At 51.1% G+C, this 20,670-nt stretch overlaps 2 protein-coding genes across 2 annotated transcripts in view; one reads left to right on the top strand and one right to left on the bottom strand.

Annotated features, from left to right (window-relative positions):
* Window positions 1–53: 53 nt before the first annotated feature.
* Window positions 54–11,468, top strand: SARM1 (sterile alpha and TIR motif containing 1). Its single transcript, XM_026105638.2, has 9 exons — window positions 54–772; window positions 4,502–5,120; window positions 5,302–5,514; window positions 6,086–6,177; window positions 6,710–6,945; window positions 7,083–7,176; window positions 7,703–7,892; window positions 7,993–8,114; window positions 8,709–11,468. Exons 1-9 carry the CDS (start codon window positions 318–320, stop codon window positions 8,836–8,838), a joined length of 2,151 nt encoding a protein of 716 aa, XP_025961423.1. The 5' UTR covers window positions 54–317; the 3' UTR covers window positions 8,839–11,468.
* A 986-nt stretch (window positions 11,469–12,454) lies between these two features.
* Window positions 12,455–20,670, bottom strand: part of SLC46A1 (solute carrier family 46 member 1) — a 67,610-nt gene continuing 59,394 nt past the window's right edge. Inside the window, exons 5-11 of the mRNA XM_026105607.2 lie at window positions 19,580–19,726; window positions 18,412–18,580; window positions 17,321–17,836; window positions 16,280–17,132; window positions 15,769–15,852; window positions 14,564–14,720; window positions 12,455–13,881 (exon numbers count right to left, since the gene is read on the bottom strand). Of these exons, the coding sequence (XP_025961392.2) occupies window positions 13,806–13,881; window positions 14,564–14,720; window positions 15,769–15,852; window positions 16,280–17,132; window positions 17,321–17,836; window positions 18,412–18,420 (1,695 nt within the window). The 5' untranslated portion in view covers window positions 18,421–18,580; window positions 19,580–19,726 and the 3' untranslated portion in view covers window positions 12,455–13,805. The remainder of the gene's footprint in view (window positions 13,882–14,563; window positions 14,721–15,768; window positions 15,853–16,279; window positions 17,133–17,320; window positions 17,837–18,411; window positions 18,581–19,579; window positions 19,727–20,670) is intronic.

Below are 20,670 nucleotides of genomic sequence, written 5' to 3'. Positions count from 1 at the left end.
GGATGCTGCTGCCGAGCCCCTCCTTGGAGAGGCGGTGCCTGAACGTGGTGACATCAGCCCCGGGGACTGGAGATGCTGAGCCTGGCTCTGAGCAGGCGGTTCCTGCCACTGCTTCCAGCTCCGCATCCCGGCAGGGCGGGGAAGGGAGAGGGAGCCGGTGTCCCAGCCCAGCACCTGGACGCCCGGCCAGCTCCGTCCCCCCTCCTCCACCTCCCCGCCATCCCCTCCACCGGCTCAGGTCCCCCAAGGAGCACGGCGGCCCTGCCCAGGCATTCCCGGCACGAGGGGGACCAAGGATGCTGCGCTAGTGGCTGCCGATGGTGCTCACCCTGCTCGTCTCCGTCTATAAACTGTGCCGGTTCTTCGCCATGTCGGGGGCGGAGAGGCTGGCGGTGCCGGACTGCGTGAGCCAGCCGGGCTGGTGGGCAGGCGGAGGGAGCACCAGGGAGCGCCGCGAGGTTTCCCCCGGGGTGAACACGGATGTGCAGGCGGCCCTAGACCGGATCCTGCCTGCCCTGCACCTGGCCATCTCCTCTGCCAAGCAGGCGGCTGGTCCCGCGGAGCTGAGGAGGGCCATCGCGGAGGTCTTCCAGCTGGTGGAGGAAGCCTGGGGGATGCCCACGCTGGGGAGGGACGTAGCCAAAGTGCTGTGCGATGCGATCCGCCTGGAGGGCGGCCTGGACCTGCTGCTGAACCTGCTGCACACAGCGGAGCTGGAGACCAAGTGCCAGGCAGGAAAACTCCTTGAGCAGATCCTGGTGGCGGAAAACAGGTGAGTCTGCAAAGAGCCCAGCCCAGGCGCACAGCGTCCCCTCCCCGGGGCTGGCCCCAGTGCAGCGTGCGCCCCGGGCACAGCTCCCACCCTAGACAGATCCCCCTCCAGCAGCGACCTTCCCCTCCACGCGTGCAGACCCTCCCTCTGCAGGCACACCCCCTGCCCATGCATGCAGCAATTTCCTCCACCCACCCCACCAGTACCCCCCTATTCCCCTCCTCTGGGTGCTCCCAGGGCATCAAACACCCTCCACACCACGCTGCAGCCCCTCACACACAGCACTCGCACAGAGGCTCCCGACACGGCTAGAGCCTGGGGAGAAGCCGTCCGCCTGACATGAGCTGCACCAGCCTCAGGCCTTTCTACGCCAGGGCTGTGCAGGCAAACACACCCGACTTTCCTGCTCAGAGATGAGATCTAATTTACTCCAGGCGAGTCTAGAGCGCAGCGGCCTCTGCACAGGTTCACACCGTGCGAGGGGGCTGCTCCACGCAGTGCTGCCGGCTGGCAGCCCGGAGCAGGGCAGGGCAGCACCAGCTGAAGGCACTGGCCCTCAGCCGGGCAGGGGCGTGTGGGGCTGTGCTGACGCCGCTCCCCCGCTCCCCCTCCGCGGCCGCTCAGCCAGCGCCCCTCCGTTCCTGCACGCTGCGAGCGAGAGGGGAGCGCCCTGCCCAGCCTGAGGAAGCTGAGCAGGGCTCGTATGGGGATGCCCATGGCCAGGTGTGGCCTTGGGGGGAGCTCCATCACTTGTCCCTTTTGGCTGCAGCCTTTACGTCTGGGCTCTCTGTGCTGTCCCCATGATACCATTTCTACTAGCGACCGCAGAGGGGCCTTGGGGCACTGGCTTGGGCCGCACCTCACTCGAGGCCCTGGACTTAGGCAGCCCAGCAGGTGCTCCAGCTCAGCACTGCGATCTGCTGTGCAGGCAACAGCCCCAAAACAGCTTTGTGTGGGCCCAGCCCTTGGCTTCGCTCACACGTGCCCTGCTGACAGTGGAGCCCTGCATCACTGCCATTGTTTCCTCCCTGTCGAGTGGTCATTGCTCCTCCTTTTTCCTAATACCCTGCTGACTGATAGCTCCTGTGGCTCCAGTTCTTGGGGCAAAACAGTGGCTGTGGCAGTGTGCCCACACACAGTCTGCTCCAAGCCAGGCATTCAGCAACACATTGAGAAAGCCTGGCCATAGTTCACAATCTTGCCCCAGCTTCACATGCAGTGCGTCTTACCACGAGGCCCTCCACGTTGGGGAGTTTCCATCCCCATCCTCTCCGCAGGCTTTTGACCCGCCGGCTGCTCCATCTTGTTTTCCAGCACAGGTTCCCTGTGCCATTCGGTGCACAGCTATCGCTGCCATGCTCTGCCTGAAGGCATCTGCATCTCTCCACTCTGTCCTTCACCAGGGCTTCGGGCTCTTCAAGAAGGAGCACATTAGTTGGAAGGGACATTGCCCTCAGCCCTCCTGCTGTGGCAGCTATGAGGGGCCCACGGGGATGTCACAGCAGCAGTGGGCTCTGCCAGATGGCACTGGTGCGGGTATGCAGAGTTGCCTGGTAAAGAAGAGAAACACCTGCAAGTCTGCAGGTATCAACAGGGTTAGGAAACATTTACCAAAGTCCCATTCCTGGAGCTGCACTCTGAGGCAGAGCTGGGGTATGCTGAGCTTTAGGGCAGGGGAGCTGTTGAGAGGATTGGGTTATCTCTAGACATTGGCTAGCTCATGGACTGACGGGCATCGTGCTGGGCTTGCAGTGGAGTCATGGGCACACAGCCTCTGCCTGCCACTGCATTAAGCGAGGCCCAGAGAAGCAAAGAGCTAAACAAGGAAAGTCCATTAGGGTGGAATTAATCCAAGGAAACATCATGAGCATGATCTGAATTCAGTGCATTCACTTCCTGGCAAGAGCAAGCGGCTGCAGGAGTCGCCGTCTCTGCTCCAAGAGCTGTCGCGGGCCAGGATCTCAGTGCAGGTAGTTGACCCCCAGCCTTCTCTTGTTCCCTGCGGCACCGGTGCTTTCTGCCCTGCCCTGCCGCTAACCTCCAGGTGAGGGCAGGGTGGCCCAGGGGTGGCCTCTGACTTGGAGCCTCTGAGTTACAGAGCTCTCCCGGCACCTGAGTGCTGCAGCAGCAGGGCTCAGGCAGGAGCTGGACTGGTCTCAGCTCCGGCTCCATCCTACAGCTCTGGGGATCCGACGGGCCTGCATTTGTCATCTGATGCCATGGCAGAGCCTGGGCTTGAAGCCAGTCCCAGGGTGAGGGCTTTTTTTCCAGAGCTCTCCGCAGCGTTTGCTGCCAAATCCACCCCAAGGTCAGCGTGAGCCATGCAGGCCACGGGCTTCCCAGAAATGCCCTTTGTGCCTGCCAACATGGAGCCGCTGCTGCGGCTGAAATACAGCACTGCCTTACGGTCCTCAGTCTTACAAGCAATACAGCAAGGGAGATCTGCACCAACACTCGTGCTACGAAGATGGAGCGGATCCACCACGGCACCAGAGCAGTTGTTTCTTAGGCCAGAGATGGAGCTGCCATTTGCCATCCCCCTAGCCACCAGACTCGTCATCCCAGGCAGCCTGGGGGGCAACGCAGCTGAGCACCCAGCCCTATTGTTTCCTCCTTCCTCGCTCTAGGCCATTAGGGCTCAGCCCCCTTCCGGGCATCTTTCCGAGACCATCGTCACAGCACAGGGCTCCCAAGCCCAGCTGTGCATGAGCAGTAGCTGGTGGTCCTCAGTAGGACAGTCAGGTTCCCATCTCTCACCACTTTCTTCTCGCGTATCCCCACAGCCAGTCCTGCACCCACCAGCACCCAGCAGGGAGATCACTGCAACCCACGCACTAGTCCTGGCAGTTTGTGAACCTGGGCCCTCCCTTCACAAGGGCCCTGCAGCCTCTCCCTGTCATGTTGACCTTGTCGGTACAGTGATATGACTGAAACGCAGTTGTCACCATTCCAAGAGCGTCCACACACACATCAGCCACATGGCCAGAGGGTACGCGTAGTTTCAGTCATGTAATCAGGATATCTCTGTTCTCATGGAAGTTGTTTCCCTGTCTTCATCAGAGAGCAGGCATTGCGCCTGTCCGAGCAGCTAGCAGAGTGGCCAAGTCCCGCACATGCGATGGCTACGCACTGAGCGCGTGAAAGGGCAGGGCTGTGATGTGTTGCCTTTGCCTCATAAGAAGGCTGCAGAGATGCTGGACTCTGCTGTTCGTGGCGCAGGGCCAGGACCTTAGGTTCAATCATGGCCTGGACTGCTGCACGACGACTTTGGGAGCAGTTGTTCAGTCCCATGCAAAACACCTTGTCCTGCACTTGGTACCAAACTGGAAGGCAGCCAGGTGACAACACTGATTAGGGGTAAACAAATTTTTACCGCTAAACGCACACCTCAGGAAGGCTGAGTAAACAGATCTATTTCTTTCCCAGCACTAACTTACCTGCATTGTTGTTTGCTCTGCACCTTTTAGGTGGAGCAAAAGGGAGTCCCTGGCACAGTGGTCCTGGGCTGTGCGTCCCACATGCTGTCACACCACAAGATCCTCCATCAGACCCAAATGGGCTCTGTCAAAACTTGCTGCACAGCAACCCAGCAGCAGGGCCTGCAGGAAAGTGTCTGTCTCTCATGGGGCAAACGCCACTGAAATCTGGAGAAGTTCACACGCTAGGCACTACTCTCACTGCTTGCAAGGCCATCGGCCCCTCACCTGCCTGTGTTTCTCCTTTCTGCAGGGACCGGATCGCTCGGATCGGTCTGGGAGTAATCTTGAATTTAGCTAAGGAGCGAGACATTCCCCAGCTGGCGCAGAGCATCTCTGGCATCCTGGAGCACATGTTCAAACACACCGAGGAGACCTGTTTCCAGCTCATCTCTGATGGAGGCCTGGATGCTATCCTCTACTGGTGCCGCTGGACGGACCCTATCGTGCTTCGTCACTGTGCCATGGCCTTGGCCAACTGTGCCATGTACGGAGGGCAGGCCAACCAGCGCCTCATGATTGAGAAGAAGACGGCAGAGTGGCTTTTCCCATTAGTGTTCTCAAGGGATGATGAGCTGATTCGCCTGCACGCGTGCCTGGCCATCACAGTGCTGGCCACCAACAAAGAAATCGAGAAGGAGGTGGAGCGGTCGGGGACCCTGGCTCTAGTGGAGCCCTTCATCGCCTCTCTGGATCCGGGGCAGTTTGCGTGTGACATGTTGGACAGCAGTGACAACACCCAGGGAAGGACAGCTGATGACCTGCAGCGCCTGGTACCCTTGCTGGACAGCTCGCGGCTGGAGGCACAGTGCATCGCTGCCTTCTACCTCTGCACAGAGGCTGCTATCAAAACTAGGCAGAAGAAAACAAAGGTAAAGGGTAGGCTGGCCGGCAGGAAGAAGATGCAAAAGGGAAGGGATTCCACAATCGCATCCTGGTGTCCTTTGCTCCCCTTTGAGCTCACCAAGTACCTCAGCCCGAGGATGGCCCAGCACAGGTTGTGGGGGCAAGGAAGGGGAAGTGAAGTCATGTGTCTTCCCTTTGTATCCCCAGATTTTCAGTGAGATTGGGGCTACACAGAGCCTGAAGAGGATAGTGTGCTACTCCACCAGCGGCACAACCTCTTCCCTGGCCAAAAAGGTGCTGCGCATGATAGGGGAGGAGGTGCCTCGGCGCATCCTGCCCACTGTTCCCAACTGGAAAACCTTTGAGGTGCAGACGTGGCTGCAGCAGATCGGATTCAACAAATACTGCCAGAGCTTCCTGGTAGGGCATGTGCTGGGGGGAGGGACAGCTGAGTGGGTTCTTCTGCCCCATCCTGCAGCAGGGGTGGAAGCATCTCACCCAAGAAGCTTCTCCTGTACCACCCTGTCCCAGTGTCTCCACACACACATCAGCACTTGGTGGTGCAGAAATCGTTGAACAGAACAGCTGCTTGCCCTTCTAGGGCTCCAGGATTGAGGGAGGCTACTGGAGAAGAACAGTGTCTCCTGCCACCAGTCCCTTCTCCTCTACAAGAGCCTTCCTTCCTTCCTTCCTTCTCTCACATATACCTCTGTAGGCATCAAGTCTGGGTACTGTCCCTGAGAGAAATTCTAGCCCAAACACTTGGGTACTGAGGCTTGTGCATGCCAGGTCTCCTTCAGTCCTGACCTGGGCATGCTAATGCTGTGCAAACCAGCAGAGCCACAGGGAGACTACGCAAGCTGTGCAAAGCAGCCCTGTCTCCCAGTGGTGGGAGGATGGCTTCATGCCCCTGAGCTGTCTCCAGCAAGGGGCAGCTTTCTGCAGCCCCTGCTTGAGATTCTGAAACCCCTGCCTGGGCTTCTCTTGGCAGGACCACCAGGTGGACGGGGACATACTCCTGCGACTGACAGAGAAGGAGCTGCAGGACGATTTGGGGATGGACTCCAGCATCACTCGGAAGAGGTAGGCACTCTACCCCAGGAGCACTCCTAGCACATGCTGGCCTCTTCCTGGCAGTCACCACTATGGCAGAGACAGGAGAAAGATCTGTGCCCTTCCCTTCCCGCAAGGCAAGAACAGAGATCCTCAAAAAGGGAGACCTGGACTACCAGGGCTCTTACAGTGCAGTATGCAGGCCTAGAGGGATTCCTGCAATGGGGCCAATGCCCCAGAGAGGTGTGGCATGGGGAGTGACTATCTATTGCATAGAAACTGAGGTGGGATCCTGCACATTACCCTGGAAAATGGGAACTTACCTGGGCTTTTCCTCCCTTGGCTGAGCTCCTCAGGCCTCCATGTTCTGAGGGCCAAAGCTCCCACAGTCATGCAGCTGGTTTGTCTCTTTCTCCATTTCTTTTGTTCATTCTTTATCACAGCATGTAAGTGCACTCTCTCCTGTGCAGATAAAAGCCATGTGTTATCAAGCATCTCTAGGCCCTGTCTGGTTCAGCAATTACCTCTCCCCGCTCAGCGCTTTCATCTGTTGCTCTGCCAGGTTCTTCCGGGAGCTGACAGAACTTAAGACATTTGCAAACTATTCCACCTGCGACCGCAGCAACCTGGCTGACTGGCTGGGCAGCATCGACCCCAAGTTTCGCCAGTACACGTACAACCTACTGACGTGTGGCATCAATCGCAACTTCTTGCACCGTGTGACAGAGCAGCAGCTGCAGGAGGACTGCCACATTGACATGGGTTTCCACCGCGTCCGCATTCTCTCTGCTGCCAGGGGTGCGGGCTCTGCTGCTGCGCTTGGCCCCAGAGCAGGCGGGTGGGGGCAATGGGGGCAAGTATTGAGGCTGAGCTGGGTTGGGTTGAGACGAATTGCTGGGCACTTTTAACTTTTTGTTGCCCTTCGCTTTGTCTAGAAATGCTTCACTCCCCCATAACGCTGCAAATCTCATCCAATGGGACTGATGTATTTATCAGCTACCGGAGGAGCACTGGGTCCCAGCTAGCCAGGTGGGTCCTGTGGGCAACATTATCATGCTGGGTTAAAGCCCAGAGCGAAGGCTGGTGAACAGTTTACGGGAAGAGCGCAGAGCTGGCCGCACACATGAGAAAGGGAGCACTGCAGGCTGCAGCTGGGAGGAAGGCAGGGTGGTGGTGGCGGGGTGCCAAAAGTTGAAATACAAACAGGGACAACAAATGCCAAAAGCTGCATGGCAAACAGGCTAATTCACCGTCCCATAACTGCCATTCTGTCCCTCTTTGACATTGACTCACCTTTTCTTATGCTGTACTCACAGGGCTGTAGAGGATCACAGCAGGGAGTTAATGTCCTGCTCCTTGTTTCTCCTGCAAGAGCTCAGATACCTGTAAGCAGGCAGGGCTGGCAGTGGACATCTCAAGGACCATGCCATGCTCTGCAGGAGCCCATTCACTGCTCCTCTGTCTCACAATGTCCTGGCTGACATGGTGGGAGAGTGCTTGAAACCCAGGCACTGGCAGCAGTGTTCCTCACGATACTGTCTCCTCTCACCACCAGCCTGCTGAAGGTCCACCTGCAGTTGCACGGCTTCAGTGTGTTTATCGATGTGGAGAAGCTGGAGGCAGGGAAGTTTGAGGACAAGCTGATCCAGAGTGTCATGAGTGCCCGCAATTTTGTGCTGGTCCTCTCACCAAATGCACTGGATAAATGCATGGGAGACCCTGAATGCAAGGACTGGGTGCACAAGGTAAGAGATGCCAGAAAATGGGAGCATGGTGTGAGTTGGAGCAGGAGCGGGCTGGTGATGGACTGATGCAGGCCAGTCTGAGCACTGCACGTTCCCACAGGAGATCGTGACAGCCCTGAACTCTGGAAAGAACATTGTGCCGGTTACAGACCATTTTGAGTGGCCCGATCCACAGACACTTCCTGAGGACATGAGAGCTGTTCTGAAATTTAATGGCATCAAGTAAGTAAGAGAAGCCTGTGCTATGGAGTGCCCTGGCACCAGGAAAGAGCAGCTTGCATAAGCAGTAGCAAAGAACACAAGGAAATTGGGGGAAAGAGATGAGGGAGGCAAAATAGGCCAAAGGGGAGGTGAGTCACTGGAGGTGCTCCAGCGTATGAAGAGAGCAAAGGTCCCCACTGTAGTCCTTCCGCTGCTTTTGTGTGTGGGACTCATATGAATAAACGGTTTTCCACTCCCTCTCCTCTGGGAGAATACCCATCCTCACCACCACTGCCCCCTAGGCAGGAGCGACGCTGGCAGGTTCCCAGCTTGCTGTCCTCCAGCCAGACCGGGTGCCCTTCTCCTCCTGTGGGGTAGCAGCGCTCCAGGCCAGGTTTCCAAACTGCTTGTAGCCCTCTGACAGGGTCCAGGGGAAGGAGGCTTTCCTGTAGCATCTAGTGTTCCTCCATTTTCTGCAGGGAAAAGGGATGTTACTGGAGAGCTGGACTGGATGTGGAGGAAGGGGGTCTCTGGCCCACTGCCCAAGCATGCTGAGCTATGTTGCAGTATCTCATACAACAGAAAATTTAACTACGATTTTCCCCTCCAACGCAGATGGTCCCATGAGTACCAGGAGGCCACAATTGACAAAATCATCCGCTTCCTCCAGGGCCGTTCCTCCCGGGACTCTTCGGCTGGGTCAGAGAATGGCCTGGACTGCTTGCCCTCTCTTGGGCAGACCTAGAAACAACACAGCTGCCTCATTCCCTCCACAGATCTTCCAGGAGACCCCTTTTCCGGTGGGGCCAAATCTCTCCCTCTAGACTTTTTCTCATCTTAGTGCTGCCCAACAGCCTCCCTCCCTCAGGACCTGGCCTACCTCTTGGCTTGAGACAAGGCCTGTGGCTGGGGCAGTCACAGGGCTTTAGTCCTTTTTTATCCCCAAATGCAAGTCCTTAGCACTAGAAGGCCAGTACTCACTTAGCTGGTGCCTGGAGCAGAGCCAGGGTGGACCTGCTGAGGAGGGACTGGTTGTCTTTCATGTCCTCCCTTCAGGTGGCTGCTGGCCTAGGCAGGACATTCAGGCTATGCCTACCACAGTGCAGCAAGTGCACAGGACACAGGCACAGTCCAACCCCCACTCAAATAGCTGCAGCACCACCCAAAAAACGTGTCCCAAGAGGAGGGATCCTCTAAGTACTGTAAGCTAGAGGGGTAATGAGGGGCCGCAGCAGGACACAGGAGGGAGAAGAGCAGTTGAGAGGAAAGAGCCCGTGAGCCTCTTATAGCCTCTGCTGGGTCCTCAGGGAATATCATTAAGGTCAGCAGTGGAGGGAGGAAAGGGCAAACAGAAGCTAAGGCCTAAGGAAATCCCCATGTTTGGGGAAGATAATGCATTCAGGCAGGGAGTGTCAGGTCCTTCTTGATTGCTCAGGCAGACACTTCCTCATTATTGCCCCTTCAACACCTAAGCGCTCTCCCTCCTTGAGGCCTTTCCCTTCCTAATGCTGCATAACCACTTTGTGCTCTTAGTTCTGGCCACAGAAGTTTAGTTTTAGATCAAGTGAAGTTTCCAAAGGGTCTTTGCAAGAAGTGCTTTTAAAACAACCCCTTACCTACATCTGATGCCTCAGCTTTGCCACTTTATCAGGTCCTTATATACAGGGCACGGGAGGCTGGTTTGGGACTCTTAAAAATATATTACCATGTAGATATGGAAGATGGTAGTTGCTGTGCTGTACCTGTGGAGTTATTATACACTGGCTATATTTTATTCTGTTGTTGGTTCTCCACCACAGATCTCTTATGGTTAGTTCTTTCAACAGGAGCTGACTCATTTCTTTGCTGACTGGCACTTACCTGATAGCCCTGGTTACGCTCCTCAAGCTCAGGGCTGTCCCTACTCTCCGCTGGATGCAGTGCCAGGTAGCAATTGTTTCCGTGTCCCTTCTTCCGACCCCTTGTTCAACACCCACCAGATCCTTTTGCAGCTACTCACCTTGAAATGTCAGGAAGGGGTTTGATGTCAATGAAAAGGGCAGGTGGAGGCTGCTAGGTGTGAGCAAAAACTCAGAGCAGGACTGGCCAGCATCTGCTGTCGACACTGCAGTAGAGGAAATACAGGCACCTCAACACGCCTCCTCTGAATTCTGCCCTCCGGGCCTGTCCTACTTCTCATACCTGCTTGGAGGGTGAGCAGGCTCTCAACAAGGTATCATTTTGAAGCTAAGAACTGCAAAACCACAGCTCCACCGACTTGAGTTTGTCTTTTCTGATGCAGAGCGAAGTTAATAATGCAAAAGGACACCCAAACCACAACACGCACAGCCCTCCTACAAGGAGCGAGACCAAGGCATGGCCAAGGAACTGCTGCCTGCCCAGACTCCTTGGGGAACTGGCTGATGGACCCCTCTGCAGAACATAAGGCAGAAAGCTCCTCAAGTCCATCCCTGCTCAGGATAACCCTTACCTTTCAGGAGGTAATGAGGAGGCTCAGCTACGTTCCAGTCCAGGAGTAACCGAGTCACCTTGTCCTTCTCCTGGCTCTCCCTGAAGGCTTGCTGCCCGCCTTAGCTTTCAGGAACACAAGCATTTGCTTTGGCTTAGATTCATGAATATTTGAGAGAAAAAAAAAAAAGTTAAATTGTGGTGCTTAATCACATCTTTATGGATAGTTCTTACCAGCTCATAGTTAATGGCATCTATGCTTTCTGGGGAAAGAACGTTAATGGCCATATCCACCCCGCATTAATCAGAAACAGAATCTATCTAATCTTCAGATTAAATATGAGGAAGCCAGCAGATGAGCCCAAAGGTGAATCTGCGAAAGGATAAAAGCCACAGAGCTTTTATGTGAGCTTCTTCAGGGAGAAGTTTTGAGTCACTGATTGAAGATCAAGGCCTCCATGCCCACTGACGTCCCCCACAAAGAGTCCTAAAGATTTTGCTGCCTACGACACTACATAAAAACCCCAGAAAGATACCAGAAGCAAAAATCTTGTGTAAAAAGGGCTTCTGGTTTCCCAGGAGCTCTCTATCATTTAACCTCCTCACCCACCATTCAATATAGAGAAGATTTAGTTGTCTTCTACAGCTTAGCTGGTTTCGCCTGCAATGAGATCCCACCTCTTGCTCCAGCTGCCCAGACTGTAACTCTTCCTGTTTCCCTACCATTCTACTACCTTCGCCCCGATGAACTTATTCTACTCTTGGCAAAGCATCCCATATTCAACCCCTTCCAGACAGAGCAGAAGATCCTGAAGAGATAAATGCTTCTCTGTTCTCACCCTTTCTTATTCCTTTGTCATGTCATATCGGAAAGACTTTAAAGTCGTTCTGTCAGCCATTATTAATAAATTGGGTTTATACTCTAAATCCTCACCTCTTTTCTGTTTGTGTCACATGCTTCTCTCCCTGCAGCCTTCTCCCACCTGTCCTCTCTTGCCATCATGCTTTCTCACCCTCTGAAGGGGCAGGACATGCTGACAGCAAGTTCTCTAGACACCATCCTCTGTGGGAACCCACACTTCATGCTCATCTCTGCATGGCCTGGTGTAGCTCACTGTATTCTACCTGCTGCCCACAGTCACACTGCATGGGTCATGTATTTGCTTCAGGGTTGTAGTTCTTGGAAGGGAGCCTAGAAAAACTTTATTTTTTTTGTATAGAGTATAATAGTTCCTATTGAACTTCTCCTTTGCAAGCACAGTGACAAACAGGAAAGTAGAGCCAGTACACAACAGTTTCACTCCACTGCACAGTGTTTAGCAAGTGGTAGCACTGGAACCCATGGACTCTGCTGGTGAAGAGACTTACTTCACAATCAGTTCAGCCACAAACATCTAACAGAACACTCACAGCATGCCCTGTTCTGGCTGGAGGCTAATTCTGGCCTTAGCCTTTGAATTGCACAAGTCCTGCTTGAGTTATGTCCACTGGCATAGCTACAAGGATCAAGTGACATAACACCAAGTTCTTAAAACCTTCCTACTTCTCCATCTTCTGTCTCCTCACTCCCAAATTCTCCTGCTCTTATCAACAAACTCCTAATGAACAGGGAACAAAGTTGTATACCAGCACTACACATTTACTGTGTATTTAAGGACGGGTTATGGACAAAGCACTGCTGCAAGCTTTACTCTGGTATTCTGGAAAAGCAGGTTATAGCTGCTTGCAACTCCCAAAACTGCATTCCTCCTGACTTGGGGCCCTGACATATTAATTCCCCACACAGCAGGTAACTTTCTGCTGTTGCTTCTTTACTGCAAAGTCTTAATTGAAGAGTGAAGCATGAAAATAACGGACAGATAAGCACTGAATGAGGCAAGGACAAATCACAAAAAGCTGTACCACAAAAGCTATCTTTTTTATGAGCCATAAAAGAAAATGGACACTTTATTAATTCTGGAAGTAACACATCTGCCAAGCAATTTCACAGTAAGGACATTATTGCCTACATCTCTGAACACTGTGTACAATGCTTATCAGAACTATTGGTTTATTACAGTTTGAAGAAAATATGATTGAGGCAATACTTAATGCTTTTAAAAGAACAATTAGAAATAATACGAACATTGGGGTTTGGGCAAACAACTACGTAAGTGGCTTGCTGGCATCAACCTATCCTGAGAAGCTCAGCCCAAGAGAGGTCACAGACAAAAAATCATGCCCCCCACAATGTAAAATTTCACCTCTAAAGATACCAGTCCTGTCCCCACATCAGCTCATCCCAACAGCACAGTCTACCAATAAGAGAGGACTGCTCCTGCCTCTACCATAAACACAGCAGCAGTTTCACAGGCCTTCTAGCACACGCTCCTCAAAGGTGGGCCCTTAAATTAGGGGGCCCAATTTTGTCAATTTTATCCTTAACTTTATCAGTTTCAGGCTCTGTCAATTAAGGTACCAGCTTGTACCTTAGTATTCTCACCTGACCTCTTACTTCTCATAAGGACCTTTGAAATCGTGGGCTGAGTTGCACGTGGACAAACAGGATGTGGCACTGGCATTTGCAACTACAAGCACTTCATGCATTAGATGTCATAAAGGACCCCTCTCACTTGTGAAACTAAAATCAGTTTACTAAATAGTGACAATAATAGCACACCTGTGAAAAACTACTGCTTATTACAAGGATTTTTGCAGGAGCCTAGCACGGCCTATGACATTCAACATGATTCTTTTATTCACAACACACTGATTTGGAAGACAGATCTCTTCTTGGCAGCACACCATTGGGCTACCTGTCTGCTTCAGTTCTGCTCTACAAGTCTCACCCACACCAACAGCTGATCTGCTGCACACTGCAGTAATCAGAGGGGAACATGCTTGGCAGTTAGGTGAGAATTCCATCCTCTCCCATCACTAAAAGCATGGCACAAAAAACTCCAAAAAAGAAAAAAAAAAAAGAAAAGAAATCACTAACTGGCCTTGCAAATGGCCAACAATAGTTTTTATTCTTGATTAGCTTTTGAGTCTGAATCTCTTGGGTTTTCCCTGACAGACGAATCAACAGAACAGTGAGGAGGCATTCGCACCTGCAAATCAAGTTCCTAGTAGAGAGCCATGATTTCCAACTACTTGGCATTTAAAAATTAGCAAGGACAACCAAGGTGTCCCTCACACACTGATCTGTTCTCCAAGGGAAGAACACATAGCAGTCAGGAGATGGATGCTGCTGAGCCAGCCAATCCGTTGTTGCTATGTCACTGTTCAGCCGTGTGGAAGTGACAGGGAAGCATGTGAGAAGTGACTGTATTCAAGCTTTGAGTCCCAGATTTCTATCCACCTAAGAAAGAAAGAACAGAGTTAGAGCCTAAGAAAGCACATTGGAACTTCTCTGCACGAAGCTTTAGTTTCACAGTAACAGAAAAGAAATGACCCTGCCAGGAGCTGTTGCACTTCTACTGCAATCTCAACACATCCTCTCTCCCAGAAATAACCAGGGAGCTCATTTTCTATCACGACACTACTTTTGCTTTTTAGTAAGGTAACTACAGGAAGAGAGATTTAAGCTAAGAGAATTCCATCTGTTCCATACCAAAAGTACTTCTGTGTCACTCCCAGGGCACCATGGTGACAGCAGCCTCAGATTCACACTACTCTCAGCATGCAACTTTTTTGCCTCACCCCTTTGAGATGCTGCCTTCCATACAGAGTTTTATGGGCAGAACATACATTCAACTCCAGAGTCTGGATTCAACTCTAGGGGTGGAGTGAGACTTTGAAACACTCTCAATGTAGGCAGTTACATTACTTGGGCTGTAGGTTTATCCCTACGACTCAGATGTTAGAAAAAAAGGACTTGCACCTCCACTTACCGGGGCACTAAACTCCCTCCCATAAGCGCAATTGGAAACACACCCTAAAAATCTACTGCAAACTCCTGTCCTATGAAGAATAAATAGCAGTTCAGTTATATTACAGTTCAGAGGTCTTCTAGCAGAGTTTAGAAATAGGAAGCAAATTACCCAATAATAGCTGCTGGAATAAGAAGAATCAGAGCCCCAAAGAGAAAGGGGAATCCTCTCATGAAGTGCAGGCTGGCAGGATAGAGAGAGCTGAACACTCCTGCAGCCACAAGTGAACACAGCCCTTCCACACAGGCAACAGAAGCAAAGAGAGCACCTGGACAGGACATAAAAGAGGTTAATGATAAGACAGCCCTGCCTGGGAATCATCAGGTGAAATGTCTCTACCACATTGCCTCCTTCAATGGGATTCTGTGAATCTTTCTGAAGCGCTTGCACTCCTGATCAGAAAACTGGTGTCTGCACTGTCAAGTGTGGTGAGGCAAGAGCTGTGAGCAGAGATCAGGCATACTGTGCCTGACCAAGCAAGCCGAAGATGCCACATTCGGCTTCTCTGTAGGCCAGACCACCTCACCGACCTCCAGAATTTGTACCACCAGAGCTGACCAGGGAGGTTATATATCAGCTGAATTGTAAATACCTTAGAAGAGGCTATCTATATCTGTTTATTGCCAAGCACATCTTATCGCTTGTTAATCATTACGTACAGCAGAAGATTACCTTCTACAGGGTTAGCATCATAAACCTGTTATCAAGTGTATGCCACCTTCATTCTAATACAAGAAACTGTTCTGCAAAGTCACTTCTGGACCCTTCCCACCTCAAATCCCTCCTTCTCTCTCTCTCTCTGCCCACAGAGGTATTCCAAGGCAGACTTTAACAACAAGTGCAAGCTCTTCAAACAAATTACTGGGGGTTACCCATGATCTTTCACCATGGTCAATGATATAACTCTCCAACAACACTGAGCTTCTACCCACTGTTACTCATCTACAGAGAAGTGTCATGCTGAGGGAAATCACTATTTTCTGCATGTTATATAATCCACGTTAACTCTTGCTCCTCATTAAAGTTTTGGAAACCAACGGGTCAGGGGATGATCCATTCCTGAGCTTGAATGCAATACTTTTCCTCTTGCTTTCTTTTCTTGCCCTCATCTTCAAAATGCAGCAAATCTGCATGAGTGAAAACTGACAATTATTCTGACAAATTTAAGTGTCACCCAGGGCCTGAGAGTGCAGGCATGGGCATACAAGGAGTCTGAAGAAGCTAGAGAAGTCCTGACCTCTCAAGCAGTTTGGTTTCAATGTTCCAAGAGGACAGTGTTTCAGGACCTGGCTTAAACATACTGGCTAATTCCTTACCCTGTTCTGTCTCATTCACCAGCTTGGAGAGTTTGGCTCTGATGACTGGAGTGGCTGCCATGGAAAGGAACAGAATCCCATAACCTGTGAGCAAGATATGACACATTAGGGAAAGCTCAGCTGAAGCTGTATTGACTTAAAAGTCAAACAAAGCCTCCAAAGTCAATTCCATGAATGTACAGCTCCAGACTGCTTCTCTCAGCTACCCTTTAGTCCCAGTTCACCCTCTTGCTTTTCACAATGGCTCTTTAGCCTCTGCATGCAGAGTTACGCCTTATCTGTATGGCTTTTTGAAAACCTAACATTGTAGGAACTATAGAGTTGCAGTTTCAAATTCAGTGTTTGGCCAACCTTGCTGTTGGCAAGTCATAGTTTTGTGGGTACATGGGCTGAAACAGAGGCAGAACTTGTTTCACCTGATTGTTCTCCCATGAGCACACTGCTCTCTTGCATGTTCTGGCATCTCTAAGCTAAGACCCTGAGATATAAGGATCTAAGAATTCGGCCTCACCTGTAAACATCAGTGGCGTTGTAGCAGCAAGAGAAATCACAACCAAGCCAGAAATATTGGAGATCAGTCCTATCTCTGCCACCCAGGTGTCTTCAAGGCACAGCTGCAGGGCCCGCAGCCCTGCCAGGCTGCTCAGGTAAGCCAGGTAACTAGCAGCTGAACCATACCCGATGAGATCAGAGGCCCAGCAAAGAGGGGAGCCAAGTTCATACAAAACGTAGAGGTCCTTGGTTCCGAAGTGCACAGTGACAATAAGAAAGAAAGCCAAGGAGTAGAGTGCAAGCTTCTGCCCGGAGCTCTGGCGCTCTGGAGTTGTGTATAGCCTGTACACAGCCATATAATGACTGAGAGTGAACAGCTTGGCTGGTTTCCGCTGCTTCACTGATTCCTGAAGACAGAAAACAGCATAGAGAGCAGCAGCAAGACTGGCAGCAAACACCAGCCAAAAGGGGTTGATGTACCCCTGCGCTTTGCGCCACTGGCCACCACCAATGCTGGCTAACATGCCTGCTATGCCAAGGCAGGCCTCGAGAATGGCTACGCGAAACGTACGCGCGCGTTTGTCGCTGGTGTCAGCCACGTAGGCGAAGCAGCTAGCCAGGATCAGGTTGTAGTCTCCCATGAGGCCACACAAAATGCGTCCAAGGAGAAAATAGCCAACGTGCAACCGCAGGTACATGACGAGAAGATAGATGGCGGCTTGCAAGGCCATACCTGCTGCAGGCAGGACAAGCACTGGACGGCGACCTACGCTGTCGCTCCATGGCCCAAAGAGAGTCACAGAGAAGAGACCAACGAAGAAGCCTCCCAGATTGATATAAAGGTTCCAGTGGGAGACTAAGGCCTCCACTTCCTAAAAGAAAAACACACACACGTGAGGCCCTGCACAGGGTGCTGCTAAGGCAGGTTGAGCTGCTTCCCCCTGCAGCTCCAGCCCTCAGCGGAGCTCCTCGGGCAGCTGGGAGAAGGGACGGGGAAGGCAGCCCACTCCCCTCGCCGCGGCCACCGCTCCCTGTGCCCGGTTTCCCACGCGGCTCCCACCTGCCGCGGGCCGTCGGCGCCGCTGCTGCCGTTGCCGCTGCCGTTCCCGCAGCCGGCGGCGCCGCTGGCGTTGAGGCCGCTGTAGCCGAGGTCGGCCCCCAGCCGGTCCCAGAGGTACTGCGTGGCGAGCGGGCCCTGGAGGCCGAGGGCCACCGTGGCCAGGAAGAGGAGCGGCTCGACGGCGGGCAGCCGGCCGCAGCGGCGGGCGGGCGGCGGCGGGGTGGCCACGGCGGCGGCCGGGGGGGCGGCCATGGCGGCGGCCGGGGGGGGCTCCGGCGGTGGCGGGGCGGCCATGGCGGCCGGGGGGGGCTCCGGCGGTGGCGGGGCGGCCATGGCGGCCGGGGCGGAGGAGCGGCAGGCTCCGCCCGGGCCCGCCGCCCCGCTCCGCCCCGCCGCGGAGAGGAAGCCGCAAGCCCCCTGCACAAACACGAGCCGTGGGAGCTGCCTCACCGCGAACAACACGTGCCATAAGCCCAGAGCCGCTGCATCTTTTGTACCTCCTTGTCGCTTTTCCTGCTGCAAAACGAGGAGATTCATGCTTGATTTAAATTTCCCTGTATAGGGCACGGGGCTTGCTGTTGTATCACTACGAAGTATGTAACTTCCAACCCCGTTTGTGTTACTTATGGATAAGAAAAGTAATTTAAACTTAAAACCTGATTTTTTTTTTAATCTCCAAACAAAGGAAGAATTATAATCAACATTTTAAAAGCGCCAGAAGCTGAAAAATGTATTGTAGTTAACAGTGTGTAATCACTACTGTTAATCTGCAGCACATTAGAAAATAGTTCTTTTTAAAAGACAAAATAACTTACAAACGTTAACAGACAAGAGGGTTTGGCTGCGTTACGAAGGTTTGGTCTGCCTCAGACAGCAGTTCTGTAGGCAGAAACCAAGTTGTTCTTTAAATTCAAAGAACACACTTCAGAGTATTAGATTAACCAGTTTGTATAAAATGGAGTAGTTCCAAATTAACGTAAATTGGCATCACTCCATTGACACCATTGAGGGAATGTTAATGGGATACAGGTGAAGCTCTAAACAAATCCCGCTGAAGACATAAACCATTCATTTTGCAGTAGCAGACTTACAGGGCTCATTTATGGCAGTTTTGAGAGTAACAGGACCCAAATGGCAGTGGAAACAAAATCACCGTGGATGTGTTGCTTCTAAAGAACAGCAGTAATTTGTTAGCTGAGGACCTTTGCATAGTTACTTCTATCACATAGACAGGAGTGCAGCTGGGGGCCAATCTTCATGCTGTAGTGATGTGAAGATGAACAGGTTTCCTTTCAGATTTGATCGCTACGTTAGCATACAAGAGTATAAAGTAGAAAAATGACTTTGCCATTGGCTGATTTTGTCACTGCACCTTTTCAGACACTAATTCAACATTAAGTGAATGCAAAAATGTGGGAAATATAATTCATCTGAAAGCTCCTCCTTATTCTTTTTGTACCAAGGGCAAAATGCTAAAGCTCAGGATTAGCAGTTATTTATCACAATGCTGTTTCTCATGAGCAATATGTCTGAATGAAGCATGCAATGCAGCTGTGTGTTGCAGCTCTGGCAACTGAAACCCCACTTTAATTGAACCTGGCAGCACTTTTTGTGTTTGAAGATTCCTGATGGAGGAGATCCCACAATCATTCCCATGCACCTACTTCGTACATTGGCTGCTCTGGCTCTCTTTTCAAAACCATAAGGAATTACAGCCTACTTGTCTGAATTAAACCAGGAACAGGACTGAGAGAAAATAAAACCTGATTAAAGCACCTCTGTTGCCTGCCCACCCACTACCAGTATCACTGAGCACAGGCAAGCCTGAGCAAAACTCCAGCCCAGTTGCAGACTGGTCTGTGTTCCAGATCAGGGGCACTGTCATTGATCCTAACTGATGTTGAGACAATATATCTATGAAATGGTTAAAAAAAATTACTACTGTTAATTTGGTATTAATGTCCCTCTGTATTCCTCAAATTATGCTCTGATTTAGGGCTTTCATCAAATTAATTCCTGTGCAGAATTTAACTTCAATTTCTGTTGTTCTCAAACCTCCCTTCCCATATCCAGTGCACTCACATTTTCAGCATCTCTCATGCAGGTTAAGAAATGAAATTACCTTAGTATAAGTGAAATGATTGTTTTTACATCGCAAACAGCAATTTTGAATAATTAAAACTCTGGAAAAAGAATCTGTTACAGATTACTGTCAGCAAGTTCTCAGAAACAGTCTCATAGCTCTAACAGGTTACTTACCGATGTCCACTCAAGCACAGTTCACTCATTTTGTAGACCACATGTGAAATGCAGCAATGCAGTTTAGCAAAGCAGAACTTTAATTCCTCTCCTGGGTGTTTGCAGGTTCGGGTAATTCACTGCTTGCATTTTGGAAGCCTGTTGGAACTGGGACAGCAATTACTGGCACTTCCCCACTTTTTATTTTAAGACCCTGAAACCCACCAAGGCTATGCTCAAAAACCTATAAGATCAGCTGGGGAAAAAAATGACTGCAGATTGCTGCAATGTAGCTAAGTCTTTCCCAGCCAACCCAGATCTAATTGGATATAAGGTAGAAGAGTTATTGGTTTCTCTCTTTGGCCCTAAATGTTTCTTATAACATAAACAGCTATCATGTGGGAAGAACTGATTTCTGATCAGACCTTAATATTTCCCCTATTTCTCTCAAAATAGAATAGAAGAAAACAGAACTATTATAAGGGTGGTCTTTGGCCTGCAAGGACATGGGTGCCCCTGCTCTCAGAGGGTTAGGACTGTAAGTCCATTTCTGAATGGGGATGTGATGGGGCATCTGGTGACAGAGCTCTGCCCCAGTGGATTTTGCTGTCAAAAGAATTTGTCAGTGGATACTACCAAAGTTGTGTGTAGATGTTCCTCATCTTCATATTTTAGTGCTATATATGTGGATGTGTTTTTAAAAATTCTATGCATTTTTAAAACAAACTTGAACTGATCATAGAGGGAGCAGTTTCTCTTTCTATGGGAGGAATAACTATATCTATTCAAAGAAAGCATTATTAAATACCAAAACTTTAATATGCATTAGATAAGATTCCTAACAATAAAAGCTTGAACACGGGTTTTGATGCAGGATATTTCAGGATGGTTACAGTTGCCTGTGTTTAACAAAACTGCATGGACAACAAAGAGTTAATTCTCTCCTGGATTTACCAGGCATCAGAAGACTGTCTTAAGAAAGTTCCTGGTCTGCCAATCTTTTGCTGTCCCCTCCCTTCTTTGTTCTCTTCCTTCTTTCTCTGATTACAATTCCAAAAACAACACCCAACCTCCAGAGGTCAATGTTTAATATTTCAGAGTATTTATATAGT

This window comes from Dromaius novaehollandiae, chromosome 19, assembly GCF_036370855.1.
Source record: "Dromaius novaehollandiae isolate bDroNov1 chromosome 19, bDroNov1.hap1, whole genome shotgun sequence".
Taxonomy (NCBI): Eukaryota; Metazoa; Chordata; class Aves; order Casuariiformes; family Dromaiidae; genus Dromaius; species Dromaius novaehollandiae.
This window is presented reverse-complemented; position numbering and strand designations above follow the sequence as displayed.

Excerpts from the sequence above, each read along its gene's own strand:
- SARM1 (XM_026105638.2), top strand. The coding sequence starts at position 318 with ATGGTGCTCACCCTGCTCGTCTCCGTCTATAAACTGTGCCGGTTCTTC. Across the intron at positions 6,178-6,709 it reads TCCAGCATCACTCGGAAGAG|GTTCTTCCGGGAGCTGACAG; the intron begins GTAGGCACTCTA and ends TTGCTCTGCCAG. Across the intron at positions 8,115-8,708 it reads CTGAAATTTAATGGCATCAA|ATGGTCCCATGAGTACCAGG; the intron begins GTAAGTAAGAGA and ends CCTCCAACGCAG.